Consider the following 19,148-nt stretch of genomic DNA (forward strand, 5'->3'; position numbering starts at 1 on the left):
GGACACAAAACGGCATAGTTGAATTAAAATCAGGAGTTGCGTACTGAGCGACGTCTACAAAGAAACTAATGGGTCAAAACGTACACCTACTCATTTATGAGTAGTTTAGTCGCCTTCTGTTTGATGTGCGTATGCGGTTTCTGGACTATTCTTAATTCTATGATTGAAACAATAAAAAAAGTCGGCTTTATTACTTCGTTATTAATTAAAAATAATGATCAATTAGGTAAGTAAGTACCTATGTACGGTTTAAAATATTTCGTATAGTAATTGGAGAAACTAGAGCTATTGTTATCCCTTCTCTTACGCTCATAATGGGAGATGGAAGGTTAGTTAACTCGTGACGTAGGGCGTGGTAAAGTTAGCATGAATGAATGGAATGCATGGTACTGGGCTACCAGGTACCTAATCATTTGGAGAACAGGGCCTCAAGAGCTCCTGACGTCATTGCGACCTGTGAAGATCTATTGTGACGATAAATGAAACTACGTAAGTTCCTACATACGCTTGGTATTTTCCTGCTACAAGCGGACTTTAACATAAATCGTATTTAAATTAAGCTTCTTACATATTTTTTGAAAGTTAACATTGTTTTTACCAAATCATTAAAAAATGAAGTGGAATTTTTAAAATTCATAATGAGACATGTAAATATTCATTTCTTCAGTGTCTAAGATTACGTGGGTCGGTATTTTAATATTTTACGTGACCTTGGCTTGATAACAGTTTTAACTGCACTGTGCAAGCAGGTATTGTCCTCCCAAACTAGACAGCAGTGTTAGACTAAAGTATGTACAACTAACCTGCCCCTTTTACATACATTATTTTATCAACACCTCACTATTAATTATTGTGCATCGGGGGTTTATATTTAATTTGCATCCCGAGCCCTCCCTTCTGGTAGGCAGTGCACCCTTCGACCCCCGCGGGACCAGGGGGGGTGGTTTAAAGTTGACTGATGGCCCCGCCCCTATAGGACGGGAGCAATTTGGGCCATCGTCTGCAATCATGGGCGTATCTGCTACTATAAGGGAACTAGATAGACTGCCCACCACCCACTCCCTACATTTCCGGTTCCTGTCGATCGATATCATCTGTCAGATGCGTCGTTTGCCGCGTTTATTCAAATAGGAAAATATCCCGGTGGAATATTTTTCTTCTCAAATGCCCTTTTTAACATCAAATAATAAATAATATAGCCAGGGATCAAACGAAGATGAGTAGGAATATAGACATAACCGAGCTTTGTTTTTTAAATTCGTGATAGTCAATTTACCTCAAATTGTGAGCAATCAAATTAATGGGATTTTTTGGTTTGGTTACGCATTTATACTAGCTTAACTCTAAAAAGACTGCGCTAAAAAATCTCTTTGCAATCGGTACTGTAACGTTATGTTTCATTAAGCATAAAGACGAGATATTTTGAATTACAGGTAAAAAAAAAAAACTTTTTAATAATTTAGGCTTGTTATAACAAAATACGACTTCATTTTTTTTAAATAAGAGATAATATCAATTCTTGTATTATATTTATGTATACTCATGTGACATCATAGCCGAGAGTTAAGGTCCTGTGGTAGCGGCTCAGTGGCCTTAGTCTGTAACTAATTCGTTTCGTAAATTCATGCGAATCGTATGAGAAGGAATGAGAGCGAAATATGATTTTGGATGCGTTAGTCTGAGATGGATACATGACGAACGAACGAACTTACGAAACGAATTTGTGACAGAATAAGCCTGACAGTATTAGTACCAGAGATTCGATTTTGTCACTGAGCAACTAATTTTCAATGATTAGTTTAGGTACATTTATGGGTAAGCAATCTTTTTTTTTTTTTAATTTTAGAACTTTCCTACTTATCATATTCCCTTTCTCCACCCCTTTTTAAACAATAAGTGTAGTTCCGCCTCCAACCGGTGCTTCCACCTGCCCCCTCACCTACATGGGTAGGACGATTCCCCCATCACAACGACCGCGGCCCTCCGAAATATTATCCTATTCCAATTTCTTTATTTAAGGTGAGATGGGAAAAGATCCAAAACGAAAAGATACAAAAAGACAGATTTTGCTGGGGCCTTTCAATGTTCAAATCCTTAGAACTAATTTTACTCCAATACTTAAGGTGAGGAAAGTACATTCTATTGTCTTCACCTTCGGGTTTTCTCTGCATATGAGATAAGAATGTACTTTCCTCACCGTAAGTATTGTCTCTGAATACGGGTATTAGTCTTTATATGAGAATCGACGCACCAAGATTTGGTTTTAATTTTAAAAGGCGTAATCTGCCGGTCAAAAAGTAATTTTATTTTAAAACAACGTTTTGAGTTTGTCCAAATTTTGTATACATGAACTGGATTCAACCCCCAAGGGAGCTGTTAATATATACATGCTACAACAGAAACGGAGAACACTTAAGAGAAGGAAATATAAAAGTCTAGACATCTACAGGGCTTATGACCTGTCATTGAAGGAATATAAATGTTCAAATATAGGCAGAATGGCGAATGTTACACGATGTGTAAAGTCACAGATTACAAGGCTCGTAGATGCCTAGACTTCTATATTTCCTTCTCTAAAATGTTCTCCGTCTCTATTGTAGTATGTTAATTCTATTTTAGTTGTATAAAATTTTTAAGTATAGTTTTATAAAAAACCTTAAAAATTATTGTCATTTAAAATTTTTTTCAGTTTTTTTTATTGCACAATTAAAAAAACATCGTTTTAAAATAGCAAAAATTGTATGATTTCCTCATGTTTTGTGTGTTTTACTAGACTACAGCCTTAACAATCTGTTTTAAGCAGTAGGTAGACAAACGCAAAAATACAATTGGGCACCTACCACCTACTCACTATCAGATAGAAAAGTAGAGCTCCAATTATCCGAATCGCTTTCAGAATTACAGAAAAAAAAAGATGGAAACGTACTGCGATTCGCAAAATAATAATTATGTCTACGCGCGCTATTGTCCTCCCTTCCTCAACTATTCGTGATGATGACAGTCAAACAGCTTTCTTTGACCGAGATGTTCAGCAAGCAGTGACTTTCATTTACAGTACGGTACGTACATACTGTACTAATGTACATCACTTGTAACTAATGTACATCACTTGTAACTACGCTTAACATGTAAAAGCGTTGCCTTTTCATTTCATTAATTAAAAGCTCTTTTTATTTTAAAATAGTTCAAAATGTTTTTTTCTTCCATTTTCAACATACGTACAGTAATGAATTGAAATATATTTTTTTGGAAAAAAAAACAAATTATTCGAATAGGGTCCGGTCCCAATCGATTCGAATAATAATTGAAGTTCTACTGTATTTGTAACTATGTATCTATTATACATACTATTACATAATATTATCAACTACGAACATTATCGGAGCGATTTTTTTATTAGCATTCACGAAACAATAAAACATGCTAATATTCTATGTTTACTGATAAATTTAAAAAAAACGTCAAAATATTGCACCTTGTTGTAATTCTTACAAATTGTCTACCCAGTTCAGCATATTGCCTACTTATTATGCTAAACCCGTATTACAATCATGCGATGAGAGATTTACCAATGTTCGTCAATATAGATAGTCATCAGCATTCCCATTCCGCACTTAATGTTGCATAGAGCACTGCATAAGTTCACGAATCGCAGTGATCTTGGTATTTTGTCAAACTAAGGTAAAATGATCAGTCTTACGCTTAAGGAGGCAGTCCAGGGACTATGAAATAATCGAGTGTTAAAATACCTTTTCAAATAAATATTTTACGTCAATCATGTCGGGAATCGAACCCGAAACCTCTTGCATGGTAGATAGTCAGTCAACTTAAATTTTCCATTGTAGGTACGAAAATTATAATAATATTTGCTGGGTACTACGTAATCGAATATGAAAACAATATTTTGAGTTGGTCAAAATGTTTGTTGACAAAAGACTAGACTTCACCCCCTAGAGAGACATTAAGGTTAATAAAATACACCAGAAACTGAGAACGTTCCAGAGAAGGGTATATGGCAGTGGCTGGTTTAAGTGGCCACTTTACACACAAAAATTTAAGAAATTTGAATGTTCAAACATCGGAAAAATGGTGAATGTTACACAGTGTGTAAAGTGGCCACCTAAACCAGCCAATGACATGTCATAAGCCCTGTAAATGCCTAGACTTCCATATTCCCTTTTTAAATAGAAATACTTGTATTTTCGAATAGAAAAACTGTCGATGCAGTATTCCAAATTCGAGATGGTAAGTTGAGACTGTATTGACAAACATCCGTGAATCCCTTATTGGATCCTTCTAATCAGGGGTCAGGTGTAGGTATTTATGACACGTGCAAAAGTGCACGTGGCTTCGTCCCTTGATGAAGCTAAACGCCCACAAGTCTAGTAGACGCACGTGTTGTCCTTATGCTATTTCCTTCATCACGCTGCCCGCCACGCCTATCTGAAGGGCGGGGGGCGGGCGGGAGGGGAAGGCGGACACCTCCGAGGGCGGGAAATTATCATTTTTTAAACTGTATCGGAACAAACATTCCGTGATTTGAACAAACTTTTACGAGAGGAATATTCAATCAAACGACGCAATACAAAGACTGGCTTTGTGAGTTGTACAAGGTTATCGTCGCTATTTCCACTCCATCAATTTAAACTATTAGACATGATCAAGTTCTTTTTAAAAATTCAGCTAGTGATAAGTCGTAATTATTTATGCCATCGTGAATTCAATTGGGTAAAACGCTGGCATTGAAACTTCTCAATGGGGCGATGTTGTTTATTCTGCATGCTGATTGATTCGAATCGCTCATTTCTGACGAAATCACAATGTTTTTCACTGTGAGATCGTTTACGTCGGCACGAATTGCTCGGAACGACGAATTCATAATATTATTTAATCGTCCCACCGACAGTTCGTACCGACGCTGTCTCACTCGGATGCTACAAAGAACACACTTGTTTGACGGTGACCTTCTACTCAAATATGAATAATACATATTTTTTGCGTTATTACAAATACGTTCACAGCTTGAGGTACTAACCTTCTGTTGAATTGAATATTCTGTAAAAGGTACTGAGACCTTGCATTTTTCAACAACCAAAAAAATAACTACGTTTAAATAAATCAATGTTTTTAGCAAATTTCACATAGATATTTTTTACGGACAACACAAAAATCAATAAATTTGCTTGAATACTTACAGGAAACCCTGGAATGCTGACATTTTCAAAAAATATTCTAATAATCACAGAAGTGAAAGAATGTGCATCCGCGACGCGAGGCGGCTGGAGCAGCCGCTCTCGACGAAACGGCTCTTATGTAAATCAATATCGCGATGGACAAAACTGAACTCGGAAGTCCTCCTTGCCAATGAAATGAAGTGGGGTGTATTATAAACACATGAATCAGTTTAGATTCGGAAAGGGAGTAGTCAATGTCCCCCAACAAGTACCTCCCGCGCGTCACAAGCCGTGCCCCAAAAGCCCGTTACTCCTTTCGCCCCGCCTCTCCCCTGCGCAAACACAGCAGATAACAGAAGCAAAATCCAGATGGTGGACACTTACTTTTACGTTTTTATCCAATTTAATATACTCCGATTTGATTTTTACAGAGTCAGACGACATTATTTACACAACAAGCACTAGTGACTATCTATTTTCTTTGTTCAACATTATTTCACAGCGCAGACACTCGGCACGGCACACACAGCAGAATGCGTTTTCGGACGCGTGGAGAACGGAACTGAGACGAAGCGAGCGTTCGGCAATGTTCGGCATAATTACTCCGCGGTGGTATTTCGATAAAAAAAGTGCATGTAATGAAAATATTTCCAAAATGTAAATATGAAAACATGTTGAAAACTGTTTTTTAAACATATCGAAATAAATATGTTATACTTTCAAACAGTTTGATTTTCGTTCGGAACTACTTTAGAGTGTCCGGCAGTATTTTAAGGCCGATCGTTGTGTGGCCTCAGATATCTGCTATTGGTAGGGGGCAGATGTGAACCGGGTCGCCCTTCCCTATTTCCTCTGCCCGCGGGCCCTGCCGCCGTTACAATTTACCTGGCTGGCTGACTACAAAATTACAATCAACACAATAGAAAGTTTTTAGATTCACCGCCCATATGCCATCTCCATTCAGGAAAAAAAGAATAATAATTACCGTTTCTCAGATTCCAGTAGAAAAAACCACTTAATTTTTTAAAACTTTTTAGTTTTTTTTTACTGGGCATTAAATAGATACTATGGTATAGCGCGGATTCTAAATTAAACTGAATTAATATTGTATTACAAACAATAGTTATTTGATCAGATAACAAGTATTAAATTTCGTAATGAAATAAGATTCTCGTGTCCTGTACTGAGTGCAATCGCAATCAACTTCTCTCCTTGATATCGCGCAACTGCACAAAAAGGGCGATATCCCCGCACATGCACGTGAACGCTCCCTCTGGATCTCGGCGGCATTTCGCCGACAGGGCCTACGCTCTGTAGGGGACTGGGGGGTGTTTTCTAAATAATTGGCGACCGGTTTGGGCGTCACTGGTGGGCCGGCCCTGGCGGGGGGGCACAGGACACTTCCGCCACCCCGCGGATGTAGAGACCCAATCTTACACAGCCATACAATTCTTGACTAACGTTATTTATTACTTAACTAAAGATAGACGGTATGTAGACCGTAGACCGACCCACATGTCGGATCAATATGACAGGTGGCTTCAGCTCGTGTAAGTACCTACATATATGCGTTTTTTTATTTATTATTTATTTATATTTACATAGGTACATAAACAAAATGGCACAGAAAAAACTCGGATTTTTTTTATTTGTTCTAGAAATAGACCCAAAATAGGAACGAATGGTTTGGCTTGACATAATTATTATAATGCCCAAAGTGCTTTTTGTTTAGTTTCTTTTACTGGTTACTTTTTGTGCCAATGTATATTTACAATTGCCAAACATGGAGCTTCTCGCTATTATCCGTGGCCCTGTTATCTATTTTGAAAGCCATTCCAAAAAGAATTTCAAGCTTTTAAAATGTTTTGTAATCATTTCGGCGAAATGATCATGTCCAATCAATGTAATCCCAGTCAGTGAAGAATTCACTTCCCTCTTTTCTCAATCCAATGAAGTGCATATTATGTCCTTCTGGATTACCTTATTTCAACACAAAGATGCTAAGGCTACCAGATTACAGAGACCGCCTTCGGGCAGCTTTTCTCGTTTGGCAACAAGCAACTTTTAAGGAGACTTATGTCATCGAATGCGGTGTGCGGTATGTGGTTGGCAAGCTGCCAAACTTATTATTCTTCTTTTTTTTTATTTCATTGATAAACCCTTACGGGTTACATACATTTGACAAAATATTTTGACTTTTGAAATTCACATTCTACTGTTAATGATAACATCTTTTGTAAAGGTTGTCTGAGTCTTTTGCTTAGTTTTGTCTGGTAGTTTATTGTATAATTTCAGTCCATGGTTTATTAGTCTCAACTGTAGGTGTCTCGTTTTAGAAGGTTGTATATGATATTTTTCTGATGTTTTCGTATTGTGTCCATGTTTACTGCATTTTTTTTCAAGTTTTAGTTCTTCGTCTACAATTATGTATATCAGTGGCTCATTTATGAATAAATTTTAAGGATTCTAGTTTAAAGAGTTCAGTTACGATTAATTCCTTAGTTTGTTTAAAACGTTTTTTAGTTGCTGTTAGATAGTGTAGGTTATATGCTAATTTTAATATTTTATTTTGCTGTCTTTGTAGTCTGTTTATGTCATTTTGATTTCCTGTTCCAATAGCAGTTGCAAATAACATATTTAAGTTTTTACATAGGCTTCGTACATTAGATTTTTTCCGTTTTTGGAACAAAGTTTTTTATTTTAAAAAAAGACTCGATAATCTCACCACTTTGTTAGTTAAATTGTTGATATGAATTGTCCATGTCAATTGTCTGTCTATTGTTAGTCCTAAGTATTTAACATGTTCAATTTCAGTTTTGTAATAAAACATTTGGTGATAATACATCTTCATCGTCATTCCCTTTCCGCACCTAATGGTGCATTGGTACATTAAACGCAGCGTATCTTGATCATTTTTGTTACATGGATGTAAGATGATCAGTCTTACGCTGCAGATACCAGTCCAGATGGGAAATGATAAAAGATTATGAAAATACACCACAACACTTAAACCAATAGTTTTTTTTTTAATTAGCGGGAATCAAATCCGCGACGCGATTTCAATTGGCTAAAGAAATTCACTTGGTTAAAAAATGCTACTTCCACAGAAAATCATGATGTCTTTGGAGCATCAAATGTCAACTCTGAATAAAATGTCATATCAAACTTTTCGTTGTTTTATTGAGTTCATTTCGTGTCCAGGCGGATAAAATATTGTTCTGTGTGCGAAATAGAGCCAAAATCCTGGACGAGTGTTTTTGATTCGATGGCTACTCTCAGGTATAATCTCTGGTAATTATTATTGATGACGATTATTAAATTTTACCTAGAACACTAAGAATCGATCACATAATGACGTGTTGATGACTATTCCTTCCTTTCACATGAAATCCTGTTTAAAAAAGTCATTTAAAGGTAGATTTTTTAGTTAATAGCAAACTCCGGTGACAACTGTCGTCAAGCGGAGGCGATACTGAGAACCTTAACTACGCTTGCCTTCTTTACAAGGTATCAGGTTCTCGATGTCCTGGACGTCCACTGCTAACTGTTCGTCGACAGTTTTATGTAAACACTTCGAGACGAGAACCTGGCTTGGGAGGACGCAAAAGAGTTGACATCCGATAGAAATGTATAAAGGCTCTTTGTGGACACCATATGCTCCAACTAAGGATCCGACCGTGAATGAATAATAATCATAGTTTATTAACGAAATAACAATTACTTTATCTACTACATATAAACTTAGGTAGTAGATATATCTGGATCATGTCTAGTCTGCCTAACTAGGTACAACCTGTTTTAAGGCAGTCATTTTTATGCAAAAATAAACAATACTATTACTACCTGCTAGTTAATTTACTATACAGTTATACAATATTAATTTATACCATTTATTATTTAAGAATGTATTTTGAGTAAATTTTCTGATTTTTCTCGACCTACACCCAGTAACCAATTTTTTGCAATTTTTTAAAATTGAATCGGTTTTACAATGTTCGGGTAACATATTAAATATTTTGAGGCACACAGAGGCCATAAATTTCTTTGCCCGAATTCAGAGTTTGTGATAGACCCGACCTCATGACCCACTCTCTAGTTTGACTTCTGGTAGTGTGGGAGTGTTCCTTTTGGGATTTGGTAGAATAATTTGCTTTCATAAACATTATTATTCTAAAAATATATAATTGCCTTATATCTAAAATCACAAATCCCTCAAATAACTTAATGCTGGGGTACCTGAAGAGCTTTTTTAAAATTATTTTAACTATTGATTTTTGAGCAGATTCGAGAGGTTTAATATTGATTTATTAGTGCCTCCCCACCCTATTATGCCATAAGTTATAATTGAGTTCCATAAAATATAAAATAGTTGTTTGAATTCAATTGGGGATAAGAGTTACGAATCGACTTGAAGATATGGGAAAGTTTTTTAATTTTTTGTGTTATGTATTCTATGTATTCTGTCCATTTAAAATATTTATCAATTATTATTCCCAAATATTTTATATGATGTACTGATTCAAGTATTTTAGAGTATATTTTTAATTGAAGGTTTTGTTTAGGCTGTCCCACTGTGGTTTTACTAAATGTTATATTTTGTTTTGTCAATATTTAATGTTAAGAGTTTGTTATCCAGCCTCTTTTTTATTTTATTTACACCGTTTTGAGCCGCAGAATAAGTTTCATCCCATTTGTCGCTAGTAAAAATTAGAGCAGTGTCATCTGCAAATGCAATCATGTCACAATTTTTTATGTGTGTCAGACATCATTAATTTACAAAATAAACAAAATTGGTCCCAAAATACTACCTTGTGGTACGCCAAAATCAATGTTTTTTTCTTCGCTAGTAATATTATCTATTTAATGAAGTGAACTTTCAAGAGAAGTAAAAAAAATGACGATTCTAGCGACCTTAAAACCGTCTACTGTAACCGGTTTTTGGCAGCTTGCCCACCACATATACCACATAAGAAAATATGGTCTCCTTGGAGGTGATCTGGTGTGCCATGTGAAGCACAAGTAAGGCATAGGTGAGACAGATCATTTTGCCAACGTCTGTATTATATTAGGTATGTATATGATCGACAATATTTTGTGTTTGTTAAAATTTTTGTAGACATGGACTGAATTCAACTCCCCAGGGAGCTGTTAATAATAACATATTACAACAAAGATGAAGAACATTTAATAGAAAGTAATATAGAAGTCTAGGCATCTACAGTGATTCACAAACATCAACAGATGAAATGATTGAAGGAATATAGATGTTAAAAAATGGGCGAAACGGTTAATGTTAAAGTGGCCACTTAAACCAGCCAATAACAGGTCATAAGCCCTGTAGATGCCTAGAATTAAATATTACCTTCTCTCAAATGTTCTTCATCTCTGTGGTAATATGTTAATGTATATGACCGCTGAGATGCAGACATTGGCTACCAATGCAGTTCCCTGTGCGCAACTGCGGTGCTATACTGAGCCGCTCTCGCGGCCGTAGAAAACACTTTTATCTCGTGTATTTACATTCAAAATATGCGAGATAAAGTTTTTTCTACGGCCGAGAGCGTTTGGAACATCACCCCTGGTTGCAGATAATGATGATGTACCGGTTATTCCATCTCCAGGACAAAGGCAATACTTGACTAATAGTAGTAGCTGCAGAACGTTTAATCTAGCTCCTATTTTCAAACATTTTTTTTTAAAAGAAATATCAGCGTTACAATATTTTAAATTTGTCTAAATATTTGTTGACAAAATACTGGATTTCATCCCGTAGGGAGTCATTAAGATTAACAAATTACAACGGAGAAAGATAAAATTTCAGAGAAGGGAATATGGAAGTCTAGGCATTTACAGGGCTGATGACCTGTCGATGGCTGGTTTAAGTGGCCACTTTACACACTGTGTAACATTCACCATTTTGCCTATGTTTGAACATCCATATGTCTTCAATTCGTCCATTTGTTGGTTTTAGTGAAGTTTCAGCTCTTCAACTATATACTCGTAGTAAATATAGAATCTGAAAAGCACATTAGCATGGCAGGTGAAGTAACAAACTGACATTTTAAAATTGAAGTAAACTATATAACGTTTATATGATCAGTATTATCCAAAAACCTTTTTTTCCTGGTTATTTATGTACTTACATACAAATGTTAATTAAAAACATCATAACAGTTAACTTGAAAGTAAAAAAGCCCATAGAGTTTTAACTCTTTTAACGCAAAAGTTTGACCATTTTTGTCTGTCGGTTCACTTTACCTGCAATGTGCTCATATTTTCCTTTCTGTCATGGAAAACCTTCGATACACCAAACTTCATTCACCCTCTGTTCTCCCCCTCCAGGCGGCCGGGGCCGCCCCACCACGCCCCCGTCCCGCCTACCGGACTAGCCACCAGGCCAGATCACTTCCTCTGGTAACCCGAGGGAGTCTGCAGGGCGGCTTGCCTTCGAAACGACCAGTCCCCCACCCAGGCACTCTAATACCAAAGGCGAAAACTACAACTGGAAAAAAGTACCCGAAGCCTTTCACGGATTTATGATCGTTAGCTAATGTCAGATTTTCATTATTAGTCACGTTCCTAGGTACCCAAGTACCAAGATACGTAATGCTACTTGAATCCCACGATTTTTCCATAAGGGTAAGCTGAAAATACAAAATGCCCCTATTTTGACATACAATCCTGTAGCTGCTTATTTCACCTTCTTAAATGACTAAAAAACGGAATTATTGGGTTTCCACCTAACTATTTATAAAATTATTTATACGTCTTCATACTTGTAAATTTCACCAGTTTTAAACATCTACCGCATCATCCCTTATTTTTAAAACAATTATTTCGTACCACTTATTATACATTACATTATAAAACAGTTTGAAGAATGTATAATTAATTAGATTTAAAATAGACGAAGAAAGAAAATATTAAACGGTAGGTAGGTTATTAATTCAAATTCGGAAAAAAATATTATGTGTGTCATACTGCGTAAGACTATTGTTTGTGAAACATTTTTTAAAAGGCATATCTTTGTTAATCAGCTGATTTTGAATTAATTTGACGGTGTCAGTTATTTTATTACAATGTTCCTATCTTACGTATGTACGTGTTATCTTTTTATTACAACCAATGAAAGAACTGTTATCTCAATAAAATTGGCTTTTTTGGAACTGTTTTCCGAATACTAGTATATTTTATTTGTAAAAATATAAATTTTAGTAAACTAATAGTCTAGAAGATAGAGGGTTCACGACTTATGACTCACGACATGTCTTTGGCTGAAGTATTTAATATAATATCTACAAATCATAGCTACAATAATTGTTCGTGTAGTCATGAAATTACAATATTAATGCAAGTACAGTAGCTCAATCACAAATAACTATCGACGTGCTAATAAGCGATGTGATAACAATTTCTCACCATGGTTCTTTATCGTATTCGCGATCACAATGGAACGTCCGTGAACACCTAATATTAAATATCAAAATATTTACGTTTCGCGACGTATAATCCTGCTGCGCAATCACATATTTGAATTTCACCGGTGTAAATATGGAAAATATTCCAAAACTGCTATTTTTATTTATTTATTTAATATTTATCATGCTATTCATTGCATTTAGCCGACGGTTGGCAAGCTAAATGTCAAGAAAAGCAGTCGCCAAAGTAATTATATTTTATTTTCAACATTAAGTACTTTTAATCCAGTGTCTTTTTTGAAGTTTATGCTTGAATTAATTCATTAGTTACGTAAACCTTGATGAAGAAGCTTGTTTGCTTTGAAACTGGTCGGTGGAAAAAAAAACAAAATTAGTGGTTAAAAACAAAGTTGTTTTATTTATTTTATGTTCATTATTGTTCATTGTGATCGCTCAAATGCTTAGAATGTTTTTAAGCACGTCGATGGTTATTTGTGATTGAGTTACAGGCGTTCGAATGTTTACTATGTTATTGTATTAGCGCCCGTGGGAGAACAAGTAAATATACTAATTTCGTATGTGTTTCGTAGACACAATAGAATGTTTTATATGAAAATGTATTGTTACCCACATTTAAATCGGAGGTTATTCAATATTTTAATTAACTGTACTTACTACCTACCTAAGTTTTTTATTTACACTATTGTGACTATTTTTATTTTACACCACAAAAGACTTAATTCATTTGCTTTTCTTTTTTTAACGTGAAATACTCGAGTTATTATTTACGAAAATATTACTATTTCCTAAAAGTCGTAAACAGCTTGTGCAGGAAAAATAGGAAGCGATATGTGATAAAGTGAATGAATCCAGGTTTGAGAAAAATCACCCTTGATTTTTCTTAATCTCACCAGAAATCGAACTCGGAAGCAAGCAAGGTGCGACAAGCGTTTAAACCATTACACCCGGGGCCAGCCTGCTGATGGGTTTAAAAAGAAATCTGGGTACCTATCCCAAGAAGGATTTACCGATGTCTGTCGTAAAAAGTGATATTATACTCCAAGGTTAGTCATGTGAACAGAGGCCTCATTGTCAGATAGAAACAGGAAAGTATAATAATTGTTAATACAAAATTTTTAATGTTTTTGTATGAATGTTTTCGATGACGATTGGTTTTATGTTATCGTCGCGTCGTAGCCAATGAGGGTTCTAACGGAAAGTTCCATAATATATATTACATATTTCATTTTTGGAATAAGTAGTGGGTGAATAATTGGATTTACCGCCTTACTAGTAAACCTCTCTTATCCTTTTTTTGTATTTAATCAAAGGCCTGCGGGAGTTATATTTATTTTTATAATTATGTTTTTTTAGTAGGTAATAAATTATAATAAATTTTGTCAATTTTCATAGCGCCGTTTTCGTGAGTGATCACTTCAAGAGTGCTGTACATTCTATCTATAAACTAACTTTTTATTATAATTTACTTAGAGACTAACTTGGTTAAAGTCAGTAAAACTACAAAGCATGTAGGTAATACTATATGGCTTACATTTAAACAGAAACAGTTTTCAAATCAGAAAACAACAATTCAGAAAACAAATCAGAAAACTTTCTCACGAAAGTTCAGTGCTATGGGAAATTGGATACAAAAAAAATATTTCTTACACGCAGTAAAAATTAAAGCATTTAATTGTAATGCGAAATTTCTCTAAAATGTATGAAAATAATGATAAAAACGAACTACTTTAAATGACGTCACAAGTTCTTATAAATCATCCAATGATAGAGTGTTGTAATATATATCCGGTTTCCGGAAAGCCAACCCACCAATCAGAGCAACTCACTTGAGAAAAATAATGACGGAACGCGTGGAGTAATTTAAAAATTAGAAAACTTTAAAAAAAACGTAGGGATGATAAAACGATGCACTATATATATTTTTTGGTTTGGTTTGATAGTCATAGCCATTGAAAACATTTAAAAAATACTAAAATGCCTCATGAGAAAGGCCGTTGGTACCTACGAATAAAGTAAGTAATACATTTATTTATAGTACAAAATTTTGGCAGGATTATCCGTAAAGCGTAGTTGGCAGAAATGGCAGATAATATAGATATTACGTAACATTTATATCATTCGGATTTAGATACTTCTTGATCTACATAATATACCTAATACTAAAGCATTCACATTACTATTCAATTCGTGTTCGCGAATCTTCGCGGCGTTAAACTTCTATTATTTTTGATTGATACTGATTCCTAAAAGTTGCAGTTCGACAACAAGAACAACAAACCATCAAGACGTTTCTGCAGGAGTAGGCAGAGAGGATAAATCCCCATATCGGTATGTCTTTGCATACAGATCTCGCTACCTACTTCTACATTCACACACCTTTTCATGCACGCACGCTGAATATTCCGACTTTTGTCGAGTATTTCTTGGATTTGATCGTTCTGAAATTGTAATATAAAATCATGGTAAAAGCACACCGTCTTCGTCTTGATATGTTACCGGTGTCAATGAAAATAACAATTATTGTAATCGGTTCTCTGCTTTAAAAATGTAGACTTAACTTTTGAGTAAAGCCAAGATTATCAGTCGTAAGCTGCAGACTATGAAATATTATAATAGTGTATTGAACTTTAAAAAAATATTGATGTCAACTTTCATGGAAATCTTACACGAAACCTTTTGCACGATTAGCAAACTACTATATCTACCTGTCAGGGGCGAATATTGACTTCAGTCATTTTACGCGAACGAAATTATTATTATTTCTTTTACTTTTTTAATTCATTTTTAACCCAAAAAGTTCATAAATATTTGTAAGTAACAGAAGAAAGGAGTGAAGGTGTGCCTAGGTACTTACTCTCAACACACGAAGAAAAATCATCTCCGCTCCAGGAAGTTGGATATAAAAAATGATTTCTTACACGCGGTAAAAATTAAATAATTTAATTGTACGACGAAGTAAATAAAAAAATCAAAAATAAGAAAAATCAATAATAAAAATAATAATCATAGTTTATTAACAAAATAAGAATGACTTTATGTACTACATATTCACTTAGGTAATAGATTTCTCTAGATCATGTCTAGTCTGCCTAACTAGGTACAACTTGTTTTAAGGCAGACATTTTTATGCAAAATAAACAATAACATTATACCTACTAGTTTATTTAGTCTAAAGTTATACAATATTAATTTATACCATTTATTATTTAAGAATGTATTTTGAGTAATTTTCCGATTTTTCTCGACCTAAACCCAGTGACTAATTTTTTACAATTGTTTTAAATTGACTCCGCGTGATGTTTTTACAATGTTCGGGTAACATATTAAATATTTTGGGGCCCAGAAACCTGAAATTTCTTTGTCCGAATTCAGAGATTGTGATAGACCCCATGACCCATCCTCTAGTTTGACTTCTGGTAGTGTGGGAGTGTTCCTTTTGGGATTTGATAGAATAATTTGGTTTTACAAACATTATATATTTGCCTTATATCTAAAATCATAAATTCTTCAAATAACTTGATGCTGGGGTGCCTGAATAAAAATACGTTTTGATAAAAATAGCTAATCAGTTAAATTTGTGTTGTGATAGATGTCCGGTTTCCGGAAAGCCATGTTTAGCGTGTTTTCATACGTACGGGGTTCTCTTTTTAAACGTCAGCTCAACTCGCAGACAACTTGTGACGTCACGGGCGGAGTAATTTCAAAATTACAAAACTTTAAGAAATCAGAGCGATGATAATACGAAACGTAAAAATCGATTTGAAAAATTGCCTTAGTTTGATAATCTATTAACAAAAAAAACGTTTTTTTTTAAATCGCTGAACTTCCTCATTGGGCAGTCCTTTCCGGATTCAGATGAGACGTTCCGATTCATTATATTTATGTTTCTGTTATTTCATTTCAATTTGTGAATAAATATGTAACTAGGTAATACAATATTTGAGTTCATCCAAATGATAGTAGACAAAAACTGGATTTCACCCCCTTGGGAGTCGTTAAGATTAACATGTGAAATAATGCAGTCAAATGAATCTCTTCACAACAATAAAGGTTTCAGCTCTTTAACTTCGCTAAAATCAACAAATTTAAGAAATATGGATGTTCAAACATGGCAAAATGGTGAATGTTACACAGTGTGTAAAGTGGCCACCTAAACCAGGCATCGACAGGTCATAAGCCCTGTAAATGCCTAGACTTCCATATTCCCTTCTTTAACCTTAATAGAATACCTATTCTCCATCCCTGTTGTATTTTGTTAAATATGTAACTTGTTTTTTGACAATTTTATCATGCTTTTGTAGGAGTCCTCAATTTGATTATTCCAAGGCAAGGAAAAAAACGACAAATGTAGCTCCCTTGTGCGAATTGACGGAATAGAGAACTTCATCTGTCGTTCCCGCATATTTTTTTTAATGTCATAGGTTTGAAAATTTTAGAGATGGGGGGTCACAGATTATATATTACGTAATGATGTGGCGGTAATCATATTTTGTAGGTAAGCTTTTGCTATCGATATTTTCAATTCCTCCAGGGGACGGAACACTTCTGTTTTTATGCATTTTTTTGGTAGGCAATCCATTGTCCACTTTATGATACCTACCTACTTAAAGTATGCTGGCTTATGCGTGAGATATGAGATCTCTGAACATCCAGTAATTCTTTCGTCTGTTGATATCCGTGAAGTAATAAGACACTTGACCTTTTGTCGGCCTCGTGGTGTAATGGTCAGTACGTTTGCCTACCGTACAAGAGGTCTCAGGTTCAATTCCCGACATGTTGATATGAAATATTTATTTTAAAGGGTGTTTTCACAGTAGAATATTTCATAGTTCCTCGGCTGGTCCCTGAAGTGTGAGACTGATCATTTTGCCTTCATGTTTTTATTTATCAAGATACGCTGCTATTGGTGAACCATGCAGTACCCTATGCACCATTAGGTGCGGAAAGGGAATGATGATGATGATTAACTTTTGTAGGTACATCCTTTTATACATATTGATTCTGTTTAAAAATTACTACACAAATACCTACTGCATACATACTGAAAGCATTAAAATAGAATAGGTATTTGAAAACTACTTTTCTGTCACTCTCTTGCAAATGTCTCTTTGAAACTGAGCAAAAAACAGAACTGCACGATGGACTAATTTTGCCTAGCGAAAATCGATGTTTCGCTGTCCCATTTTCCGCATCTCAAAACTGAACCTATTTTGTTGTTTTTTTTAGAAAGAGTATGGGAACAAAACTTTCTGTATCTGTAAATTTTAATTTTTTCAAAAATAATTTTCATATTTGGATACCGTATGATTAAAGATGGTAGATAAAACTGGGCACTTTCAAGGGTTTTTGGATGGCCCTAGTTCCCAAAATAAACACTTCATCAAAAACACAATAGTATAGGGACATGCCAATGGTAAATATCTATAGTGCGTAAAAAAATAATTGCTCTAGTGTCATAATCCAGGGAGAAAATATAGAATACGTTTGTGTGAAAAAAGTGAGACCGCGTGTCCCCTTAAACTTCTAAATAAAAACAATGTGATTTATGGATTTCTTTATTTTTGTAATGGACTTGTTGAATAGAGAAAACAAAATATATTTAACATTAAGAATGCACATACTCGTAGGTACATAATATGTAAAATCAATAGCTGTTGACCAACTATTTATAACATCAATGAATTACTATTATACAATATAAAATTGTCAAACTCATTTCATTTAAAAATTCAAGATAACATTATTATTATGTACATAAATATGATTCCCAAGTTTTCATGTTACTCTTTCTTACAATAAAAATCAACCTTAATATAAACATAATTAAGAGTTTGAATTTTGAGATTAAAAAATAATTAATAATAGATAATATTGTCTTTTTATTCATACAATAAATATTATGTTAAAATGTAAACATTTAAAGAACGACACTAAATACATCAAGATATAAAAGGCAGATACCTGTGTTCTTAATTTCATATAAAATATAATCACAACCAAAGCATTGTGAAACTATAAAATTATTTATCGCCAATTCAAATAATACTTAACAAATTAAAGCTTTACAGTATGTAATATAAAGATTCAAATAAATCAATTCAAATCATGAGAACGAAGATACCACATAGACTCGATAAATAAAATATAAGTTTAGGTGGACAGAGCAATAAACAATTGTGCTTAATAGACAGGAATCGGTGTTATTAAACTGATGAAAATATTCTATTTTAAAGAAATGGAGTAGTTTATAGACCACCTCCACTTCGCTCGACGGATATTTTCTTCTTGAGAACATCCTTTTCGTGTTGTATTTCCTCCATTTCAGCCATCTTTGCAAACCTTGAATATGCCACGTGACCTGACTTGATAGCCGACATCATCTATAAAAAATGTTCGTGGAATTACTATATTGAGATTCAATTCAACAATGTTGACCCTACAATTCTGATTTTATAAAATAACAAGTTTAATGGCAATTTATGTAACAAGGTATTATTCATAATGTTCCTTCTATTAACAAAATAATGCAGGTTTG

The 19,148-nt window shown here is 34.5% G+C and overlaps 2 protein-coding genes across 13 annotated transcripts in view; both read right to left on the reverse strand.

The window, feature by feature from the left end:
- LOC148277815 (uncharacterized) overlaps positions 1-5,740 on the reverse strand; it is a 34,363-nt gene extending 28,623 nt beyond the window's left edge. For 10 of the 12 annotated variants that reach the window (XR_015823362.1, XR_015823361.1, XR_015823360.1 and 7 more), the window contains exon 1: positions 5,559-5,740. Coding sequence is in view for 5 of the 12 variants with exons in the window: in XM_088232348.1 (XP_088088474.1) it covers positions 5,559-5,618 (60 nt within the window). In the remaining 7 variants the exon portion in view is untranslated. Of the gene's footprint in view, positions 1-5,195; positions 5,367-5,558 lie in introns of those variants that run through there. The other 2 variants (XM_088232349.1, XM_088232344.1) reach the window with 2 other exon arrangements.
- A 12,412-nt stretch (positions 5,741-18,152) lies between these two features.
- Positions 18,153-19,148, reverse strand: part of Gpo1 (glycerophosphate oxidase 1) — a 33,058-nt gene continuing 32,062 nt past the window's right edge. Inside the window, exon 15 of the mRNA XM_088232339.1 lies at positions 18,153-18,993. Coding sequence (XP_088088465.1) covers positions 18,859-18,993 — 135 coding nt within the window. The 3' untranslated portion in view covers positions 18,153-18,858. The remainder of the gene's footprint in view (positions 18,994-19,148) is intronic.

The sequence above is a fragment of the Micrasema longulum genome, unplaced genomic scaffold, assembly GCF_059751315.1.
Source record: "Micrasema longulum isolate JH-2025_06_02 unplaced genomic scaffold, ASM5975131v1 h1tg000976l, whole genome shotgun sequence".
Classification (NCBI taxonomy): Eukaryota; Metazoa; Arthropoda; class Insecta; order Trichoptera; family Brachycentridae; genus Micrasema; species Micrasema longulum.